Source organism: Lucilia sericata, unplaced genomic scaffold, assembly GCF_015586225.1.
Source record: "Lucilia sericata isolate MDLA Ls3-8-SP2 unplaced genomic scaffold, ASM1558622v1 Contig000599F_arrow, whole genome shotgun sequence".
Taxonomy (NCBI): domain Eukaryota; kingdom Metazoa; phylum Arthropoda; class Insecta; order Diptera; family Calliphoridae; genus Lucilia; species Lucilia sericata.
The window spans coordinates 103,400-127,738 of NW_023994606.1; the positions used below are offsets into that span (position 1 = coordinate 103,400).

At 29.5% G+C, this 24,339-nt stretch overlaps 2 protein-coding genes across 2 annotated transcripts; one reads left to right on the forward strand and one right to left on the reverse strand.

The window, feature by feature from the left end:
* The first annotated feature begins 547 nt into the window (after positions 1-547).
* Positions 548-2,098, forward strand: LOC119606546 (B-cell lymphoma 6 protein homolog). The gene has a single exon (XM_037960089.1). It carries the CDS (start codon positions 561-563, stop codon positions 2,058-2,060), a length of 1,500 nt encoding a protein of 499 aa, XP_037816017.1. The 5' UTR covers positions 548-560; the 3' UTR covers positions 2,061-2,098.
* Positions 2,099-12,509: 10,411 nt separating this feature from the next.
* Positions 12,510-13,345, reverse strand: LOC119606545. The gene is made up of 2 exons (XM_037960088.1): positions 13,200-13,345; positions 12,510-13,082 (listed from the first exon to the last, which is right to left on the reverse strand). Exons 1-2 carry the CDS (start codon positions 13,261-13,263, stop codon positions 12,622-12,624), a joined length of 525 nt encoding a protein of 174 aa, XP_037816016.1. The 5' UTR covers positions 13,264-13,345; the 3' UTR covers positions 12,510-12,621.
* Positions 13,346-24,339: the final 10,994 nt, after the last annotated feature.

The window sequence follows — 24,339 nt, forward strand, 5'->3', positions numbered from 1 at the left end:
GGTAGGATTTTTTCCCTTTTGGGTTGTTTATACATTTGTTTATTTGTTATTTTTCTAACTAAGGGTTCACTAGCATTTTGATATAAATTGCCAGACAGGATAAAATTCTAGTCATTCTTAACAAAAACGTCGCATAGAGCACAACGAACGAGCACAAAATAATAAAAATCTTTTTTTGTTTCTACAACGTTTTGTTAAAAATATATTTTTGTTAAGTTTTAGTTTTTCCTTACCTCCCCAACAACAACTGCAACCACCTACTCTAAATCGCTAACGCCGTACAACCAACCAAGTCTAACAAAGACTTTTGCAATATTTTAAAACTTAATTTTAGTTTTGCTTTAAATTTATTTAAATGTTTTTGTAAAAAAAAAGTGTTAAAAATAATTTGTGTTCGTTGTTTTTTAAAAAAATTTATTTGGAAATTATTAAAATAAAAAGAAAATTTTGAAACGAAAAGCCGGTACAAAAAAAGTGCAAATTTTAAAACAATGGCTACCGTAACGCAACATAATTTACAAATGCTTAGCAATGCCACCTATGCCCATTCTATAGGAGGCATGCCTCATGGTTTGGGTTTGCTGACCACAGTGGCTTCGCTGCCACCCAAATATCGCAGTCGTTATTTGAATATTAAAACTAAATGTGAAATTCCATTGGATTTGTCTAGAAAATCTATGTCGCCTCAATTGGAATGTGAAGTGCCCATGGCGGCCAATTTCACCGAGATTTATACTGAACCCTGCAGTGATACTGCTTCCCAGGCAAGTGATGAAATCATCGATGAATTGGTACAACAATGTCAAATGATCGGTGAGGGTGAGAATGCTGTTAACACTAACAGTGCAGCAACCAACACCACCACTACTACAGCTACCATCACCATAACACAGCAACAACATAATAAGCCCATAACCCCACCCTTGACACCCACTAAAAAGAGAAAATTCTCAGAAACCAGTTCAGAAGCTGAAAGCGATAGCAAAGAGAATCAACAATCCAAAATCTATAAGATTGACAACAATAATAATAAACCACAACCTTTGGTAGAAAATACCCCAGCTAAACCTATTAAAGTTTCGGATACAGCACCCAAAACAGGCAAAAATCAGACTTCAACAGCCGCAAACAGCACAAAAAATAATCGCAGCAATAAGGCCACTAGAAAACTTAAATTCGATGAAGAAACTTCTTCACCAGTATCGGGTACCATTATACGCCCCCTAGAAGACATCACCGATGGCAGCATGCAGTATAGCAATGGTGATATTGATCCCAAATACAATATCGTAGAAATAACCGAAGAAACTAAAGCCGAATTGGCTGCCATTAAAAATGTTATAGGTGATTATGTGTGCAAATTGTGTCGCATTAAATTTGATGATGCTTTCGGTTTGGCCCAACATCGTTGTGCCTGTATTGTACTACTCGAATATCGTTGTCCCGAATGTGGCAAACAATTTAATTGTCCTGCTAATTTGGCTTCTCATCGGCGTTGGCATAAGCCACGTAAAGATGGCACAGTGGCAACTATAGGTTCCGGTTCCACACAATCTAATAAAAAAGAGAATAAGGAACAGAAATCGAGTAAAAAATCGGAGGATTCTGAAACTATATATAATTGTCAAGACTGTGGCAAGAAATTCAAACGTCAGGCTTATCTCAAAAAACATCAATTGACACATCAGCCAAAAGCTGCAGCAGTACAACAAGAAGAAAAATCCGAAGATACTCAGAATACTACAACAACTTCATCGGCCAACTGCTCACCCATACACCAGCAACAACCAGTAACCACCATAGCACAAATCACCACCTCCCCCTTAACAACTAAAGAGCCTGAAGTTTTATATAATACCCATCAAACGCAACAACCCCCTCTATACGATGATCAAGATGAAACTATGTCGGATTATAGCTCTACCTCGTCATCGCAAGGCTATGGACGTTTGCAAATCATAGAGACCGGTTTAACCGAAGAAGAGAATATAGCAGCGGCCGCTTTAACCAATTTACGTAATTGTGCCTCCGTTATACAACACACCACTTTGGCCCATTAGGGAGTAACAATTTAAACCAGGTAATTTAGTAATGATTATTTTTAATAAGGGGTTATAAGCAATACTAGCAGGTGAATTTCTTTCCCAAAATGTACAAATTGTATATATATACATAATATAATTTTAGGGTTGTTTAGTTTTGTCAATTTCAATACAATTAGTTTTATTTAAATAATTATTTTTAAAATCCTTTAAAATGGGATGAAAACTACAGCTAAAAATTTTCAAAAACCAAAGAATATTTATTTTTCTACTTTTTTCCCAATTGAAAAAACAAAACGGAAATTATAAATTTATTTTAATTTTAGACTTAAAAAAAAAACTAATAATTTTAAGGATTTTTAAAATTTACTTTCTTAACGAAATTTCAAAACAACTTGTTCGATCAAAAAAATTATTCGATATTTTCTAGTTTTTTTGAAAATTTACTCAAATTGTTATAAATCAGTTTTGTTTTGTAGAATTTTTAATATTTTCTATAAAACTTTTGGTCCTTGTTTTTGATTTCTATTAAATTTGTCCAACGTGTTCCAACTCCAATTGTTTCCAGTTCAAGTTTTCTCAATGTTGAATTTTTTTTATAAAGTTTACAATTTTTACTCAAATGTTTTGTTAAATTTTGAAAATTGTCGTGTTAACATTTTAACTAAAAAATGTTTCTGTTAAATTTATAAAATCGTTTAAAATTTTTAATTAATTTTTCCAGTTCCATTAATTTTCCATGTTAAAACTTTTATTAAAAATGTTTATGTTAAATTTGAAAACTCCATTAAAACTTTAACATTTAAAGTTAATTTTAAAAAATGTTTGTTGATTGAATTTTCAAATTTCTTAACTGGAAAATTTAAATTATTTTTGAAGATTTTCCCAAAATTTTTTAAATTTCAATTTTTAATATTTCCATTGTTTTATCGTTTGTCCGCTTGAAATTTTAAAGATTTTTCTTGAAATTTGTTTCGCTTCAATGTTTAAATTTTGAGTTTTTGAATTTTTAATAAATTTTCAAAATATTTAAGTTTTTGTTTTTTTAATTTTTATTAAATTTTTCAAAAATATTTTCTCAATGTTAAAGAAAACATTTGTTTGTGTTACAAATAACTATTTTTGTTTTTGTAAAGTTAAATTTATTTGTTTATCAAAGCCCAAGAGGTTAAACTTTCCGATTTGAGTAAAAATATTCAAAATTTAATCATAAATATCGAGTAAATACTAGGTCCAAATAAAAATAAACATTTTCCTTTATTCTACGATACATTTTCCCGTTTGACTTTGACGAATTAGCATTTCATGGAAAATAAGATTCTTAGTTAATCAGTGCTTAGACGTCTATATCTACCAATTCTCTCTACTACACCCGTGTTAGGTCTCTCTCTCTCTACTATTTTTTTATCTTCCTAAAGAAATTATTCTTTCTCTCTCTTCCGAATTATCATTTCAAGGAAAATAACATTGTTACCTCATCAGTGCTTAGTTGTCTATATCTACCAATTCTCTCTACTACACCCGTGTTAGGTCTCTCTCTCTACTATTATCTTATCTTCTTAAATAAATCATTCTTTCTCTCTCTTTCGAACTATCATTTCGTCTATACTTGCTAATTCTCTCTACTACATCCGTGTTAGTCTCTCTCTACTATTCTCTTATCATTCTTTCTCTCTCTCTTTCTAGTTTATTTGACTCTATCTCTTTTTATAGATTTTTAGCAAATTCATAATCTTTTTAATTTAAAATTACGTAATAATGAGTGTAAACTCTAGTCTTATACTTAACTTTTAAATTTAGATTTTAGCATTTTCTAGTCAGGAAAATTTTCTAGTCCCCAGAGTTTCTTAGAAAAACCTAAAAACGAGTGTAAACTCTAGTCATTAGTTTTAAGCGTAGAATAACGATTTATTTAAAGAGAATTTTATTCAAAATAGACATTCTAAAGAGCATACACTCTAGTCATTAGTTTTAGTTCAAAACCGGGAACTTCATATTGTTCGTTCATATATCGAATATTGCTAAAGTTCCTTAACCATACTTCTCTAGTCATTCCTTTTGAAAAAAACCAAAGAGTTTAAATTTACCAAAAATTTTAACTAACCAGTTTAAGTTCTACTCTAGTCATTCCTTTTCAAACCCAAAGAGTGTTAATCTAGTCATTCAATTTAGAATCGTATTCAAAATTTTAAAAACATAATTCAAAGAGCATAAACTCTAGTCTTTAGTTTTAGTTTAAAGAAACGGGAACTTCAGTAATAAACTTTTTATTCGAATATTGATTTGAATAATAAAGTTTAATTATTAGTTCTTTAACCATACTTCTCTAGTCATTCCTTTTGAAAAAACCAAAAAGTTTATACTCTAGTCAAATTTTGAATTACCGTTTAAGTTTAGTTTAAGTTTTGGTACTTCTTTAGTCATTCCTTACCGAAACCAAAGAGAGTGTTAACTCTAGTCATTACTTTTCAAAACCAAAGAGAGTGTTAACTCTAGTCATTAGTTTTTAATTTTATTTATCTAGTCATTTCTAATTCAAAACAAAAGAGTGTTAACTCTAGTCATATTAGTTTTACCAAAAACCCTTTAAAATTTAAAATTTTTTCATAAATTTGAAAATTTGTTTGTCTCTAGTCATTCCTTTTCAAAAAACCAAAGAGTTTAAACTCTAGTCATTAGTTTTAAGAAAGCAAATTTTAAAATTTTTCTAAAAAAAATTGAACAAAGTTTAGTTAAACTTCTTTTCATAATCCTTTAGCAAAACTTGCTAAACTTGATTTATTCAAAGATTTTAAACTCTAGTCATTTTAAGCTTAAGAGTCCGGAATTATAGTTACAAATAGTCCTAATTGCAGTTAATTTTAGTTAAAACCAAAGAGAAAAACGAGTGTAAACTCTAGTCATTTAGTTAGTAAGTTATGAGTTTAAACATAACTCTTTAATCTACATAAAGAAAACTATAGTTTAATTTTAAAACTTTAGCTAAAGTTTATGTAACAGTAAACTTTAGTTTAAAACCCAAGAAACGAGTGTGAAAGCTCTAGTCATTAGTTATAAGCAACGAAACCAAATGCAAGAACTAAAGAGAGAGAGAGAAAACAAGAGTAAAAATGTGAAAAAAGAGAGTTAAACTAATAAGCATATTGCAGTGAAAATGATAAGGTAATGTACAAGGTAACTAGTCTAAGAACAAGTTGTTTTGAATAAGAGAACTAATCAAAAATTACTTTAGATATTTTCAATAATTTAAAAATTTTCTTAATAAGTTTTTCAAAATTTAAATTTAACTTAAAAAATCAGCTTCTTTTAAGATCTCATTATAGTTTTACAAAAAATACAAAAAATTCTTTAAATTTAATAATTTCTTGGTTTAAAAATTTAAAATTACTTTTTAAAAAAATATTCAGGCGAATTCTGTGCAGTATTAGTATTTTAAGTTAAAACTAAATTTTAATTTTAAAAAATTCCCCAAAAACGAGTGTGAACTCTAGTCATATTTAAAATTATAATTTAATATTAATTTATATTATAAGTTTTGTAGTTATTTTAACAAAAAATTTTAAAATAAAAAACAATCAGCTAATTTTTACCACACTACCAATAATTTTTAAGCAATTCTGCCCAAAAAAAAAAAAAAAAATAAAATAAAACTTAAAACTTAAAACCTTAACAAAAAGTATAAAGTACAAAAATTATAAAACACATCTAAAAAACAAAACAAACTGCGGTTGTGTACTTAAAAAATATATTTTTTATACTTAAATTTAAAATTAAAAACTAAAATTAGATATTTTCCTCAAAAAAAAACTCAGGAAAATATTCTAAAATAAAATATCACAACATAATGTATTGTTCCTTAAAACAATAATATTTCAGATTTGATTTAAACTAACAACTTAAAATCAACTGATTTATATATATAAAAAATCATATCTTGTAAATTAATATTTTTTTATATAAAAAAAATTTGTAATTTTAAGTTTTAAATTCTAAGGCTCAAAAAAATATTGTCTAACATTTTTAAATTTTAAGAAAAAATAAAATGAGTATTCTTTAAGTTACACTTGTGATATTATTTTATAAAAAAATTACACTTAATAATAAATATAAATAATAATTTTAAGCAAAACAGAAATTAACAATAATAATATAGTTTTATATTTTTATAACATTTTGTAATTACACAATACATTTTAAAATGTTTTAAAAAATTAAGAATATTTTGTAAAATTATACATAAATTAGTAATTTATAAGTTATTTTTATATATCTAATAAACTTAAAAACAATAATTTATATATATTTTTTATACCAACGAATAAAATAAAATTTAAAAAAAACAAAATTATTTTTTTTTATTTTAAAGCATGAAGTCGAAGTTATGATTTGATCAGATTGTTAATAGTTAATAATGGAATTTGAAAATAATAATTCCCAGCTATTATATTTTGTAATTTTTGATCACATTCGAGTCATTTATGACTCTTCTGCATGATCAAAAAATCATCATTTTCTGATCATAGTTTAGGTTAGGTTGATAGGAGGATGTATACTACATCAAATCCGAAAAAATACACCTAGGCCATTATCGGGCCTGTTGTGCGCTCCTTTTCATGAAAAAAACAAGTAAGAAGAAGACCATATGATACCCTACACCAGTTATGAATATTAAATGTTATTTATTTCTCATAATAAAACATTTATCTTCAGTATTACCTTCCGATTCCGATTTATTTAAGCAATTTATTGACGAAAAACTGATTTTCTAAAAGAGGCAAATGTGGACCGATCCCGATAAAATGGGCTGGATAGATTTGTATTTATATAATAGTTATCTGTGCTAAATTTCATTGCAATAACAGTGTTTATAAATGGATTGCGGATATTTAAGGCACTTTCTGAAGGGGGTTTTGTAGGGGGGCTAGGGTCAAATGAAGTCTGATAATTTCGAAATTTGGCAAGGTCATCAAGGCTTGTATAAAACTTAGTTGTGCGAACTTTCACCGAGATATATTTATATTATACATAATTATGAGCTCAAAAGGTGAAATAACGGACCAATTTTAACCATTTTCAATAGACGTTGTCAAAACAAACGTGTATTCCAAATTTCATCAAATTATCTTGAAAATTGCGACCTATACTTTGATAACAACGTTAACATGGACACACGGACGGACATCGTTAAATCGACTCAGAAAGTGATTCTGAGTCGATCGGTATAATTTAAGGTGTAAGTACTAATATTTTAATGCGTTACAAACATCAGCACAAACACATAATACACTTCCCGCTATAGTGGTTTAGGGTATAACAAATGTTCAGTGTTCAGAAACTCAGTTTCCTGGACGTAATTCCTAAGAATCCTCCAAATCAGTGTCAGTCGGGAATGTTATTTCCAGAATGACATACTTCCAAGATACTTGAATCTAACTTCGACGAATGTCTGACAGTGGCAAAGAAATTGCTCTCGAGTTTCACTGACCTCTCCACATGGTCTACATTCATTCGAATTTGCACGCCCAATTTTGCATAGATGTGCTCTTAATACTATGTGTCCACTCAGAATACGTACCATCAACTTGAGACTTGCTCATTTTGAGAAGATTTCTCGTCTTGCTCTCATCAGGGTCAGCCCATAGGAACTTTATGGATCTACCCACCGTTTCATTACTCCAAGAGGCCTTATGGGATTCTCCCACCCAAATTTTTAGTTCAGCATTTGTTGCGTTGGATGGTTTTGCGTGTGTCTGGTTAACTGCCTCGAGCTCCCGTCCCTTTAAAGCTATTACATTCACTCTTTCGTTGCCGACTACTCCCGAGTGAGCTGGCACCCATAAGATGTAAAACTTACCTCTGGGAGACTATTCGGTTAAAGCTTTCTTACCCAATTCGGTCTTAGATTTAATTCTACCATCTGATATCGCCTCAAATTGCCTTCTGACTGTCGGTAAATATATTAAGCGCTGTGGGCGCCACATTTATTCTAATCCAATTTACGCATTCCGTTATTGCTCGGACTTCTGGAAGCTTGTGTTATGATTTGGTAAACGGTGGTATATTTCTGAGTCCTCAAAGCCCTACTTTGTCCCCTAATTTAGAGCCATCCATGTAACAACGGATTCCTACTGGTCCAAAGCAGTCCACCAGATTATTATTATTACACTTTTATAAAGTCAATTTGTCATAATAGTAGAACTAAGACCCCAAGAAAAACGATGTCCGTCTGTCCATTTGATAATACTCCCCATATTTAAGTTGGATAGTGTAAATGTCTTGTTTTTAATTACATTATATCGAGTCGAGAAATGAAGGGTGAGAAACTATTATTTAAGGGCGTAACGCATAAAACAATATTTAAAAAAATAACTATGTATGTATATTACCTCTATCATTATGCACTTAAAATAATTTTGAATTACTTATTTGCAACATTAAGTTGATTAAAAATTGTATGCAAAACTATTATTAAGCCTTCAATAGTACCTGTATATATTTCATACATATACCCTACAAATGTAATTTATAAATAAAATCTTGAAAAAAAAAACATTGTTCTCTATTAAAAACCAACCCACTTTAAACACCTTAAGAGCTCATTTCAATGCCCTCCCCTTATATTGAGATGAAATTCTATTGTTTGTTTTTTCCACGACACACCTCGACATCTTAGACTTGCTGGCCACCATATATGCTGGTTCTTAAGTGTTATTGTTGTTCTTATTTGTTGCTCATTCATAAGGTAATTATGCTTGTTGTTGCTTTTTTCTTTTTCTTCCAAAAACGTTTCAATTTCTTGAATTGTTTTGATTTTTTTGTGTGTTTGTTTGATGTCTTTGAATGAATAATAGGTGGTTGCTTGAATAAATGAATGCTTGTTCTAAAGGATAAGGATGTGTGTAAACACCTTTAGGGTCGCTATAAGTTTTTGAAGTGTTTGTCAAGAAATTAGGTTTCTCAATGTTTTTTTGTTTTTCGTACGTTCGTTAAGAAATTAAATTTATTTATAAGAAAATATGAGGGCAGCTATTAAATAATAGACTGGGTTAATTGTTTCAGTAATAAATACCGAGTTATTTTCTGAAAAAAAGTGTTTTTTATTTGAAGTGCACTTTTGAAGGTATTTTAAGAGTATTTTTCTATAGTTTGTTACAATCAGCATACTATGAGCCGGAAATATTTTTGAAATAAATTTGTTGCGTTTGGTTTTAAAAATGGGCAATATCGGTCTACAATTTAAACATAACGCCGTACGAGCGGAAACGGAATACAATTGAAACAGGCATTAATATGTTCAATATATATAACCTAACTACTAACTAACTAACTAACTAACTAACTAACTACTACTACTAACTAACTAACTAACTAACTAACTAACTAACTAACTAACTAACTAACTAACTAACTAACTAACTAACTAACTAACTAACTAACTAACTAACTAACTAACTAACTAACTACTACTAACTAACTAACTAACTAACTAACTAACTAACTACTAACTAACTAACTAACTAACTAACTAACTAACTAACTAACTAACTAACTAACTAACTAACTAACTACTAACTAACTAACTAACTAACTAACTAACTAACTAACTACTAACTAACTAACTAACTAACTAACTAACTAACTAACTAACTAACTAACTAACTAACTAACTAACTACTAACTAACTAACTAACTAACTACTAACTAACTAACTAACTAACTAACTAACTACTAACTAACTAACTAACTAACTAACTAACTAACTAACTAACTAACTAACTAACTACTAACTAACTACTAACTAACTAACTAACTAACTACTAACTAACTAACTAACTAACTAACTAACTAACTAACTAACTAACTAACTAACTAACTAACTAACTAACTACTACTAACTAACTAACTAACTAACTACTAACTAACTACTAACTAACTAACTAACTAACTAACTAACTAACTAACTAACTAACTAACTAACTAACTAACTAACTAACTAACTAACTACTAACTAACTAACTACTAACTAACTAACTAACTAACTAACTAACTAACTAACTAACTAACTAACTAACTAACTACTAACTAACTAACTAACTAACTAACTAACTACTAACTAACTACTAACTAACTAACTAACTAACTAACTAACTAACTAACTAACTAACTACTAACTAACTAACTAACTACTAACTAACTACTAACTAACTAACTAACTAACTAACTAACCTAACTAACAACTACTAACTAACTAACTACTAACTAACTACTAACTAACTAACTAACTAACTAACTAACTAACTAACTAACTAACTAACTAACTAACTACACTAACTAACTAACTAACTAACTAACTAACTAACTAACTAACTAACTAACTAACTAACTAACTAACTAACTAACTAACTAACTAACTAACTAACTAACTAACTAACTAACTAACTAACTAACTAACTAACTAACTAACTAACTAACTAACTAACTAACTAACTAACTAACTAACTAACTAACTAACTAACTAACTAACTAACTAACTAACTAACTAACTAACTAACTAACTAACTAACTAACTAACTAACTACTAACTAACTAACTAACTAACTAACTAACTACTAACTAACTAACTAACTAACTAACTAACTAACTAACTAACTAACTAACTAACTACTAACTAACTAACTAACTAACTAACTAACTAACTAACTAACTAACTAACTAACTAACTAACTAACTAACTAACTAACTACTAACTAACTAACTAACTAACTAACTAACTAACTAACTAACTAACTAACTAACTAACTAACTAACTAACTAACTAACTAACTAACTAACTAACTAACTAACTAACTACTAACTACTAACTAACTAACTAACTAACTAACTAACTAACTAACTAAACTAACTAACTAACTAACTAACTAACTAACTAACTACTAACTAACTAACTAACTAACTAACTAAACTAACTAACTAACTAACTAACTAACTAACTAACTAACTAACTAACTAACTAACTACTAACTAACTAACTAACTAACTAACTAACTAACTAACTAACTAACTAACTAACTAACTAACTAACTAACTAACTAACTACTAACTAACTAACTAACTAACTAACTAACTAACTAACTAACTAACTAACTAACTAACTAACTAACTAACTAACTAACTAACTAACTAACTAACTACTAACTAACTAACTACTAACTAACTAACTAACTAACTAACTAACTAACTAACTAACTAACTAACTAACTAACTAACTAACTAACTACTAACTAACTAACTAACTAACTAACTTAACTAACTAACTAACTAACTAACTAACTAACTAACTAACTAACTAACTAACTAACTAACAACTAACTAACTAACTACTAACTAACTAACTAACTAACTAACTAACTAACTAACTAACTAACTAACTAACTAACTAACTACTAACTAACTAACTAACTACTAACTAACTAACTAACTAACTAACTAACTAACTAACTAACTAACTAACTAACTAACTAACTAACTAACTAACTAACTAACTAACTAACTAACTAACTAACTAACTAACTACTAACTAACTAACTAACTAACTAACTAACTAACTAACTAACTAACTAACTAACTAACTAACTAACTAACTAACTAACTAACTAACTAACAACTAACTAACTAACTAACTAACCTAACTAACTAACTAACTACTAACTAACTAACTACTAACTAACTAAACTAACTAACTAACTAACTAACTAACTAACTAACTAACTAACTAACTAACTAACTAACTAACTACTAACTAACTAACTAACTACTACTAACTAACTAACTAACATGTTTTATAGGAACCTAAATCTCTTTGTAGAATTTTATAAGGATCGGTCCATAATTGACCCTACCCACCATTTAAGGTCCCATTCATAAAATGATTTTAACTATCAGTACTACCTTAAAAGTACGGATACAGCGAAGACACTTGACACAATACATGTTTCATACAAGCCAAATCTCTGTACAAAATATTTTGAGGATCGGTACATAATTGGTCCAAAACCCCGCATAAGGTCCCCTTTAGAAACTTACTTTAACGCTCATTAATGGCTTTAAAATGCGAGCATATCGATGAAATTCGACATACATAAATAAGTTTGTTACAAGACAAAATGTCTCTGCTAAATTTTATGAGGATTGGTCCATTATTGAAACACACACCCTCCCCTAATAAGGTCCCCTAAAAAAAGACTTGAACGCTCATTGCTGTATTAAAAATACGAGTACAGCGAAGAAATTCCACACAAATATGTTTCATACCACCCAAAAATCTCTCATATTTTATAAGTATCGATACATAATTGACCCTACCCCCTATATAAGGTCCCCTTCAGCTAGTAATTTTAACACTCTACTGGCTTTTTTTAAATTTACAACACTTTCACTTGCATTTTTTTTAACAAAACATAAATAAGGTTTCACATTATTTATAATTAAATAGATTTTATTTTTAAAGAAATATTTTCCGAATTTTTTTTGGAAATTCGACTTTTTGATAAATGTTAATTGTAAGATGACGATAAATCGATCAACCTACTATCCAACCGATTATATTAATTTTATCGTGAACTTCTTGTTCATGTAATTCCTTCTCAATATGTTGTCGGTAAGTGGTGTACTCGCCCTTCAGTTCAATTTCATTCATTATCAGATTTTGAACTTCAGTTAAGGTAATTGTTTTACCCTGCTTAAGTTTAGCCTTTAATGAGCTTTCCAATTTAAAGGGAAGACCCATTGACACGAGCTTAGTTAGTTTTTCATTATCTAATGGTGTTGAAGGATCACGTTTATATTCTTCGAGCTTTTTATAGATATCAAATAATTGTTTGCTTTCGGAAGCATCACCGTGCGAAGATTTACTTAGAAAACAATTTAGTATATCACTGGCAGGCTGTTTTAGGATAGTGTCTCTTAAATTCATATTGAAAATCTTTTTGATTTCATCTGCAGAATATTTGTTGAGAACTTCGAAGCAACTTTCGGGATTGGCTGAAGGAATGAAATAAAATTATTAATAGAATTTCTTTGTTAAAAGGTCCAGTTTATAGTATTTGAACGGCTCTCATGTCTTATTTTTTCTTTTAGAACTTTAACATTTTCTCTTACCTGTAGTTACAGCCACAGTCTGAAGTATTGAAATTATAGCAAATAAAATACCATAAAAATTCATTATGCCGATCAATTGCTATTTATTAGGAAGAGTAAAACTGTAACTGATGTGTTTTTATTTATTTCAAAATTATTTATTGCATTTATATTATATATTTAATTTTTTTATATTTATAAAGTAAGATTTAGCCACTGATTAGTTAATAAACGAGAAATGCGAAATATAGTAAAACATTTCATTTAAATTCAATAATGAGTTCATTGATTTTACTGATAATTTTACTATAAGCATTTGAATATTGAATTCAACATTTAATCAGTAAAAGTATTATATTCGGCTATGCCGAATCTTATATACCTACAATCATAAATTTGGGAAAGCTGCCCTATAAACGAGCTTAGGTCTTTATGAATCAAGTCTTCCGACATTTACTAACACGTTTTATTTGTTAATTAATTATGCTGAATTGTATACATACACCGATATTACTATGAATATCAGGTTAATTATCGGATGAGAGTTTGGTTCATTAAGAATTTTGTCGAATTTTATTTTTATTTCTTATGATTCTTCACATTACTTTCAATGTTGTTCGTGCTAAATTTGAGCATTCTAGCTCTAATGGTTTTACAGATATTCGAATTTTTTGGAATTAATTCATATGGGCAGTGCCACGCCCCTATACATTTATTACTCAAATGTTTACATGGATGTTAAAGTTGTTTGTTTGAATATTCTAGCTCCAATCGTTACCTTTACATACAATTTTTATGTACTTAATTCATAGGGGAAGTGCCACGCCTATTTTTTCTCGTAGTTCCTGTGTATTTCAATATTGATCGTGCAAAATTTTAGGATTTTAGCTGCAATAGTTTCCCAAATATTCGAATTTTTGCATTTAATTCATGGGGGAGATGCCACGCTCCCAACTGCTAGTACCTAAATTTTTGTCATAAATATTCATATCGACAGTAAAGTGGGTGCGACAAAATTTTAGTACTCTAATCCTCATATTCACAATGTCTAGTGGCATCTTGCCTACTTGAAATATCGAAATCAAAAGTAGCTTTTACCTCCTTCCGGGAATTCCGGGAAGACCTTTGTTTTGTACTCTAGGTGAAATTATAGACCGATATTGCTCATTTTCAATAACAAAGCTTATTAGTAAAAAATATTTTTGAACAATTTTTGCCTTTTAGCTTTTCAATATAAGCAGTAACAGGACACTGGGTGCTAGACAGACCTAGCAAAGACGTCTTCTTTGTCAATGCCCGTCTGTAGCTTTAAGGGAAACATATTTCTTGGCAGTCACTTCATATTCAATCTTGGTGCGATATCTGGCTCCAAACTTAATGACATCTTAAGATTTCTCATGGCTATAGGCTTAATCTAATACTACATAATACTACATCTGGAGTCCTGTCAAAATGGTGGCCCTTCGACTCGTACTTGCCCACCAAGCAAGCTCTTCTCTTGGGGGCTCCAACATGCTCTAAATGGACAAAGTGATGGGTATCGCTAAATCGATTACGCCATATATAAGGGTCTAAATTAAAGTACAAACAAAATGACAAACTTATATGTACTCTTTTCATAATGATGAAGAGTATACAAATATAAAAAGATTTTCAACATTTTATGAATACTAGGAAGTTCGGATTAAGAACTTTTTCTAGGTATAGAAAATTCTCTGAATGTGATAACAATGTAATGTATAGCGTCTAATAAGTCTAGACTGGTAAATGAAGAGACTCATAAATAATGATAATCTTATTTAGCAGTTACATACTCTTTGAATACCTCTCCCCTAGCCACTGCTTAGGGTGGCTAGATGATGGTTAGAAATTTTTAACGTTTCTGGTATATATTGATCAACATCTTCGTGGGTCGAATTTGGATATAAACAAGAATATCTAATATCTAATGGAACACACTTTTTATATATTAAACTCATGTACTAGAGGAAAAAAGTCGGTATTTTCCAATTGAGACCATTTGGACCTCTGTATAAATCTTAAGAGAATTGAACAGACAAACTTCACTAGACTAATTGGAGTCATGGTACCTTAAAGTGTCTAGTAAAGTTGGTCCAAACTCTAAGACCTCCGGTAGGTTAGTGTGGCCTGCAGTAGGTTAGTGGTCAGTGTTCTAGTCTGGTAGACTACTAACTAACTAACTACTAACTAACTAACTAACTAACTAACTAACTAACTAACTACTACTAACTAACTAACTAACTAACTAACTAACTAACTAACTAACTAACTAACTAACTAACTAACTAACTAACTAACTAACTAACTAACTAACTAACTAACTAACTAACTAACTAACTACACTAACTAACTAACTAACTAACTAACTACTACTAACTAACTAACTAACTAACTAACTACTAACTACTAACTAACTAACTAACTAACTAACTAACTAACTAACTAACTACTACTAACTAACTAACTAACTAACTAACTAACTAACTAACTAACTACTAACTAACTAACTAACTAACTAACTAACTAACTAACTAACTAACTAACTAACTAACTAACTACTAACTAACTAACTAACTAACTAACTAACTAACTAACTACTAACTAACTAACTAACTAACTAACTAACTAACTAACTAACTAACTAACTAACTACTAACTAACTAACTAACTAACTAACTAACTAACTAACTAACTAACTAACTAACTAACTAACTAACTAACTAACTAACTAACTAACTAACTAACTAACTAACTAACTAACTAACTAACTAACTAACTAACTAACTAACTAACTAACTAACTAACTAACTAACTAACTAACTAACTAACAACTAACTAACTAACTAACTAACTAACTAACTAACTACTAACTAACTAACTAACTAACTAACTAACTAACTAACTAACTAACTACTAACTAACTAACTAACTAACTAACTAACTACTAACTAACTAACTAACTAACTAACTAACTAACTAACTAACTAACTAACTAACTAACTAACTAACTAACTAACTAACTAACTAACTAACTAACTAACTAACTAACTAACTAACTAACTAACTAACTAACTAACTAACTACTAACTAACTAACTAACTAACTAACTAACTAACTAACTAACTAACTAACTACTAACTAACTAACTAACTACTACTAACTAACTAACAACTAACTAACAACTAACTACTAACTAACTAACTACTAACTACTACTAACTAACTAACTACTAACTAACTAACTACTAACTACTAACTAACTAACTAACTAACTACTAACCTAACTAACTAACTAACTAACTAACTAACTAACTAACTAACTAACTACTAACTAACTAACTAACTAACTAACTAACTAACTAACTACTAACTAACTAACTAACTACTAACTAACTAACTAACTAACTAACTACTAACTAACTAACTAACTAACTAACTAACTAACTAACTAACTAACTAACTACTAACTACTAACTAACTAACTAACTAACTAACTAACTAACTAACGAACTAACTAACTACTACTAACTAACTAACTAACTAACTAACTAACTAACTAACTAACTAACTAACTACTACTAACTACTAACTAACTAACTACTAACTAACTACTAACTAACCAACTAACTAACTAACTAGTTAGTTAGTTAGTTTGAAAGGAGGATGTATATACATCAAATCCGAAGAAATACACCTAGGCCTCTATCGGGCCTGTTGTGCGCTCCTTAACCAGTGCCTTAGGTGGGAATCGAACCCACCACCTCCGGTCTACCAGACTAGAACACTAACCACTAACCTACCGGAGGCCACCTAACCTACCGGAGGCCACAACTAACTAACTAACTAACTAACTAACTAACTAACTAACTAACTAACTAACTAACTAACTAACTAACTAACTAACTAACTAACTAACTAACTAACTAACTAACGAACTAACTAACTAACTAACGAACTAACTAACTAACTAACTAACTAACTAACAAACTAACTAACGAACGAACTACCTAACTAACAGACTAACTAACTACATTCCTCTGCTTTTAGGCTTAACAGTATCCATGGTTCGGATGAAGAAACCCACTTGATCCTGTGTTTTACAGAAAAGGATCCTGACAACAATTCATACCCATGTAATAGTTAATGTTTACACAAAGAAGAATCGGTCCTGATCTGATCCGGACTGTCACATATGTACGTTAACAAATATAATCTAGCACCGTAATGAATGAAGTGAATGCCAACCAACCACGTATCCAAATCCTGATTACATTTGGATATACGGAGTCTAACCGATTAAAGAGATTTTGAAATGTTACTCACACCAGCTTAGGAGAAGAAACATTGTTCCAAAATAAGCAACAATATCAAAGAAATCCATAAATAAAATTGTCACGAGGATAACAAGGTATATTTTCCAAGCTGCAAAATTTTTGTAGCATGCCACAATAAAATGAATAGATCTTTCTCTATTAGATCTCTTAATGAAAACAAAATAAGAACAGATGAACATTTTCACTTAACAGATGTTGAAACAGGCAAATAATTAACAGATTTTGTAAATGATACCCGCACAAAAATGTGCAATACACTAAATAAACACAAATACTTACACAAAAAATCGTCCTCACAATTCATACATTTTCATTACGGTTATTTGTTTGCAACATGTTGCGCCACCAACTGCAAATGTGCACACTACTATTATTTTGGCTCGACTATTGTTTCACATTTTTTTTGAAATTCCAGTTGAATTTAAAGATTTGTATTAATGCGGGCGGTCGATCGGTTAAACTACTAACGGAATTTTGTTGTTTTTTTAAATATTTAACAAAATTCATTCAGAGAATTCAGCAGTAAAAAAGAAAAGGTGTAAAAATGTTGTTGGTTTTGTTGTAACCACCATAAAGGTATACCTTCCAACTGAATAGGAATGTAGTTATTGCAACTTGCGGCTGACAAATGACTTTTGGTATGTGTGTGTGTGTGTCTGGCTGTTAAGTCATTCACCAATTCCTCCATCCTGCAGAATTTTTATATCTTTGCATTTGATGGCTCTGCAGTTATTTTGTCAATGATGGCAGAAGAATGAGTGTTCAGCTTTTTGGTTGTTTGTAAATATATCAAATTTCCTAACCAGGTTTAAAGTTTCTGTTGTATCCACACTTAACTCGTGCCATCAAATGTGTGGATCCATTTCTTTTTTCATGTTGATTTTGTTGTGCTGTTTTGTTTCGGAGATATTCTTTTCGGGGTAATTTAATAGTGTTCAGTGACAGATGATTTTTATTATAGAATTTTCCTTCTTTCAGCTTTTTAGATAATTGACTCTGCTTTATGTTTGAGTTCTTGGGTTTATTTATTATTCCATGTGCTAGTTGGGTAAATGGGTTTATTTAAATACATATTTTATGAGAGAAAATTGATTGAAATGAAAATTTTACTTTCTTATGGATGTTGTATTTTTATTGATTATTAAAACGAACTGATTTCTTTATGCAAAACGGGATTTATTTACTTTATTAACAATGAGTTACACCTTTATTAAATGGGTTTGTCTTAAATTTATTTTTAGTAGTTCAAGAATATCTTAAAATGATTTTCCTTTTCAAGCGTGAGACCAAATGTCTGTTATGGTAATTAGATAATATTTTTATCCTAAACATCGATAACACAGTAAGTTGTAGCAATAGACTGATCTATAGTCCAGACTATATGCTGATCTATAGTCTTGTCTATAGACTATTGATCAGTTCAGGCTATAGACTAATAGATAGTTCAGACTATAGATAGTTCAGACTATGCAGTGGTCTTTAGTTTAGACTATAGAATTCTCTATAGTCCAGTCTGATAAATTGATATATAGTACAGCATATAGACTTATCTAATAGATTGATCTATAGTCTATACTCTAGGCTGACCTATAGTCTACACTATAGACCAATCAATAGATCAGACTATAGATTGATCAATAGTCCAGAATTTGGAGGGGTATTTTTTCTGACTATAGACTTATCTATAGTCCAAACTTATCAATAGTCCTGTCTATAGACTGATCTGTAGCCCACGCAATAAACTGATCTATAGCCCATACTATAGACTGATATATAGTCCAGACTATAGACTGATCTATAGTCCAGTCTATAGACTGATCTATAGTCCAGACTATAGACTGATCTATAGTCCAGACTATAGACTGATCTATATTCCAGACTGAATACGCGATAGTAGTATTCTGCCGTCATTGCTGACTGCTAGCGTTACTTAAACGGTGCGGAAATAAATCTATGCGATATAATTAATAAAAAATTGCAATAATTAAGCAATGAGAATAACAAATTCTAATTGAATACAATATATAGTAAAAATTGTAAACATACAAACTTAAAAAATAATAATAATCTGTAATCGCTGAACAGAAACTAAGCGCATTATACATATAGAATTATTTACATTTGCTCCCAGAGAAACAGACTCACTAAACAAAGCGAAAGGCACATTGAGGTAGAGTTCTTTAAGTTTCACGCTATCAGTTTTGTTCTCTCTAATGTATGTAATTGAGCTTGAGTAACACCGTTGGATCTAGTATTCACTCTTTATAAAAATCTTTTGATAAGGGATTTTGTGGCACTGATTGTCTTTGTCAATGTCATTGTTATTTTTATACCCTACACCACTGTATTGGTCCTACAACCCTTAAAGTATACCGTTCGACTCAGAATTGAAATCGGTCCATTCTTTCACCTAGCCTCCATACAACCGTACCTCCCGATTTGGGCTTTTTATGCCATAATTACGTCAAATATACTATTATCTCTCCAAAATTGGCACAAATAAGTTCTATGACACTGCAATTTTTGTAATGATCGGAACTTATTTGACCCTAGCCTAAAACGTCTAATATTAAATAAATTGCTTAAATACTTTGGAATAAAGGTAAAATTCCTAAAAGTTTCTTTATAATAATTAAATAATTTTTAGAATATACTTATGGTGTATGGTATGCCATGTCCGACTATACTTTCCTACTTGCTTTTTTTTTGTATTGGATGATCAATAAACATTTGCTATATTAGCGATAGCCATTAATATTTAAAGTAGATAATTGATTATACATAATTTAATATTACATTTACGACGATTACTGTTAACTAACTAACTAACTAACTAACTAACTAACTAACTACTAACTAACTAACTAACTAACTAACTAACTACTAACTAACTAACTAACTAACTAACTAACTAACTAACTACTAACTAACTAACTAACTAACTAACTACTACTAACTAACTAACTAACTAACTAACTAACTAACTAACTAACTAACTAACTAACTAACTAACTAACTAACTAACTAACTAACTAACTAACTAACTAACTACTAACTAACTAACTAACTACTAACTAACTAACTAACTAACTAACTAACTAACTAACTAACTAACTAACTAACTAACTAACTAACTAACTAACTAACAACTAACTAACTAACTAACTAACTAACTAACTAACTAACTAACTAACTAACTAACTACTAACTAACTACTAACTACTAACTAACTAACTAACTAACTAACTAACTAACTAACTAACTAACTAACTACTAACTAAGCTAACTAACTAACTAACTAACTAACTAACTACTACTACTAACTAACTAACTAACTAACTAACTAACTAACTAACTAACTAACTAACTAACTAACTAACTAACTAACTACTAACTAACTAACTAACTAACTAACTAACTAACTAACTAACTAACTAACTAACTAACTAACTAACTAACTAACTAACTAACTAACTACTAACTAACTAACTAACTAACTAACTAACTAACTAACTAACTAACTAACTAACTAACTAAACTACTAACTAACTAACTAACTAACTAACTAACTAACTAACTAACTAACTAACTAACTAACTAACTAACTAACTAACTAACTAACTAACTACTAACTAACTAACTAACTAACTACTAACTAACTAACTAACTAACTAACTAACTAACTAACTAACTAACTAACTAACTAACTACTAACTACTAACTAACTAACTAACTAACTAACTAACTAACTACTAACTAACTACTACTAACTAACTAACTAACTAACTAACTAACTAACTAACTAACTAACTAACTAACTAACTAACTAACTAACTAACTAACTAACTAACTAACTAACTAACTAACTAACTAACTAACTAACTAACTAACTAACTAACTAACTAACTAACTAACTAACTAACTACTAACTAACTACTAACTAACTACTAACTAACTACTAACTAACTAACTAACTAACTAACATAACTACACTAACTAACTAACTAACAACTAACTAACTAACTAACATAACTAACTAACTAACTAACTACTAACTACCTAACTAACTAACTAACTACTAACTAACTAACTAACTACTAACTAACTAACTAACTAACTAACATAACTAACCTAACTAACTACTAACTAACTAATACCTAACTAACTAACTAACTACTAACTAACTAACTAACTAACTAACTAACTAACTACTAACTAACTAACTAAACGACTAACTAACTAACTAACTAACGACTAACTAACGAACTAACTAACTACTAACTACTCTAACTAACTAACTACCTAACTAACTAACTACTAACTAACCTAACTAACTAACTACTAACTAACTAACTACTAACCTAACTAACTAACTAACTAACTAACTACTACTAACTAACTACTAACTAACTAAGCTGAACGTAACTAACTAACTACTACTAACTTACTAACTAACTAACTACTAACTAACTACTAACTAACTAACCTTACTAACTAACTAACTCACTAAACTAACTAACTAACTAACTAACTAACTAACTAACTAACTAACTAACTAACTAACTAACTAACTAACTAACTAACTAACTAACTAACTAACTAACTAACTAACTAGACTAACTCACTAACTAACTAACTAACTAACTAACTAACTAACTAACTACTAACTAACTAACTAACTAACTAACTAACTAACTAACTAACTAACTAACTAACTACTAACTAACTAACGAACTACCTAACTAACTAACTAAACTAATACTAACTACTACTAACAAACTACTAACTAACTACACTAACTAACTAACTAATAACTAACTAACTAACTACTAACTAACTAACTAACTAACTACGAACTACTAACTAACTAACTACACTAACTAACTAACTAACTAACTACTAACTAACTAACTAACTAACTAACTAACTAACTAACTAACTAACTAACTAACTAACTAACTAACTAACTAACTAACTACTACGGGACTAAGCTAATCTAAAGTAACTACACTAACTAACTAACTAGCTAACTAAGCTAACTAACTAACTAACTAACTAACTAACTAACGAACTAACTAACGACCTAACTAACTAGCTAATTAACTAACTAACTAACTAACTAAACTAACTAACTAACTAACTAACTAACAACTAACAAACTACTAACTAACTAACTAACTAACTAACTAGACTAACGACTAAGTAACTAATTAAACGAACTATTAACTAACTAACTACGAACACAAAAAGCCCGATTTAGAGGAAACTCCTTTGCAATATGGCTGCATTATTAACCAATATGAAAAGTGTTGCATAGTTTCAGTACATCAATATAGGAAAAGATAATCCAATTTGAATTTTCCATCATCATGGAAAATAATTTCATTAAATAATTCTTTAGCATAAGTTCATTGACATTTGGTATATTTAAATGAAAAACCAACATCACTACACAGCAAACTTTTAGTCATTTCATTTTTTCCCATTTCACTCTCCCCCTTTCAAACGAAATTTATTAACGTAAAACAAATATTCTAATGATAAAAAGCACTAAGTTTTTAATTGATTCTTAGATGTGTCACTAGCATCCCCTTAAGGCGTGTCACTTTAACAAACAAAAAAAAAAAAAAACTCATTAAACTTGACACACAAACACAAAGAGAAGACGCAAGACCATGATGTGGCTTAAATAAAAATATAAAAACTATAAATATCAAAGAATGTTCATTTATGTGCGTATGTATTTATTTACAGTGGTTGTCAGCTTATTTGATGCAAGTAAAATCATTGTATTAAAATTCATGTAACTCTATAACTATTTCGGTTTTTTAAAAAATTAAAAGCCCAGTTTATTAAGAACTATTCCAATTTCGATTATATGAAATAAATAAATTATTTCATATTTTATACTATCTTAAAGAAAAATTAGAAAAAACAAAAAAAACTCCATTTTTAACTTAAGCAGCTTATTTGATGCAAAACGTTGTTAATAAAAAATAACAGTGGTTTTTGTCTATATTGCTTTAATTAATATTTAGTATGGTAGCCTTTTTGGTCTAAAAACCGCTTTCAGTCGATTTGGCACTGAGTTAACCAGTTTTTGTGTGGTTTCTGCAGTTATTTTGTTCCACTCTTCTAGTAACGCTTTTTTTAACAATTCCTTGCTTGAAATGTTATGATTTCTTATATTAGTTTCTAATAACGCCCATAAATTTTCGATTACGTTCAAGTCCGGAGACTGTGCAGGTGGTTCCATCAAATGGGGACAGTTCCATATGAGCCAGGTTTGAACCATATTAGATTTATGCTTTGGGTCGTTATCTTGATAGAATCGGAAGTTGTCCCTCAGACCCAATTTTTCTGCACTTTGAATCAAATTTTCTTTAAGAATATTCAAGTACATTGTTTTATCCATATTTCCTTCTATGAAAACTAAATTTCCAACACCCGTTGCGGCCATACAAGCCCACACCATAACGCTTCCTCCGCCATGTTTAACGGTCGCGGAAAGATTTTTTGATTGAAGCTGAGTATTTGGTTTCCGCCAAACATAAGATCTTCCATCGGAGCCAAAGATATTAAATTTAGACTCATCTGAAAATATGACCGTATTCCAAAAGTCTGGACCTTTGGAAATGTGGGATTTTGCGAACGCTAATCGAGAACTTTTATTTTTTGGGCTAATAAATGGCTTCTTCAGTGGTACTCTGCCATGAAAGTCATGTGAACGTAAAACACGCCGAATTGTTGATGCACTACACATCTTCCCAATACCTTTGGCCACTTCATCAGCTATTTTTTGTGCCG

Excerpts from the sequence above, each read along its gene's own strand:
- LOC119606545 (XM_037960088.1), bottom strand. The coding sequence starts at position 13,263 with ATGAATTTTTATGGTATTTTATTTGCTATAATTTCAATACTTCAGACT. Across the intron at positions 13,083-13,199 it reads GACTGTGGCTGTAACTACAG|CCAATCCCGAAAGTTGCTTC; the intron begins GTAAGAGAAAAT and ends TCATTCCTTCAG.
- LOC119606546 (XM_037960089.1), top strand. The coding sequence starts at position 561 with ATGCCTCATGGTTTGGGTTTGCTGACCACAGTGGCTTCGCTGCCACCC.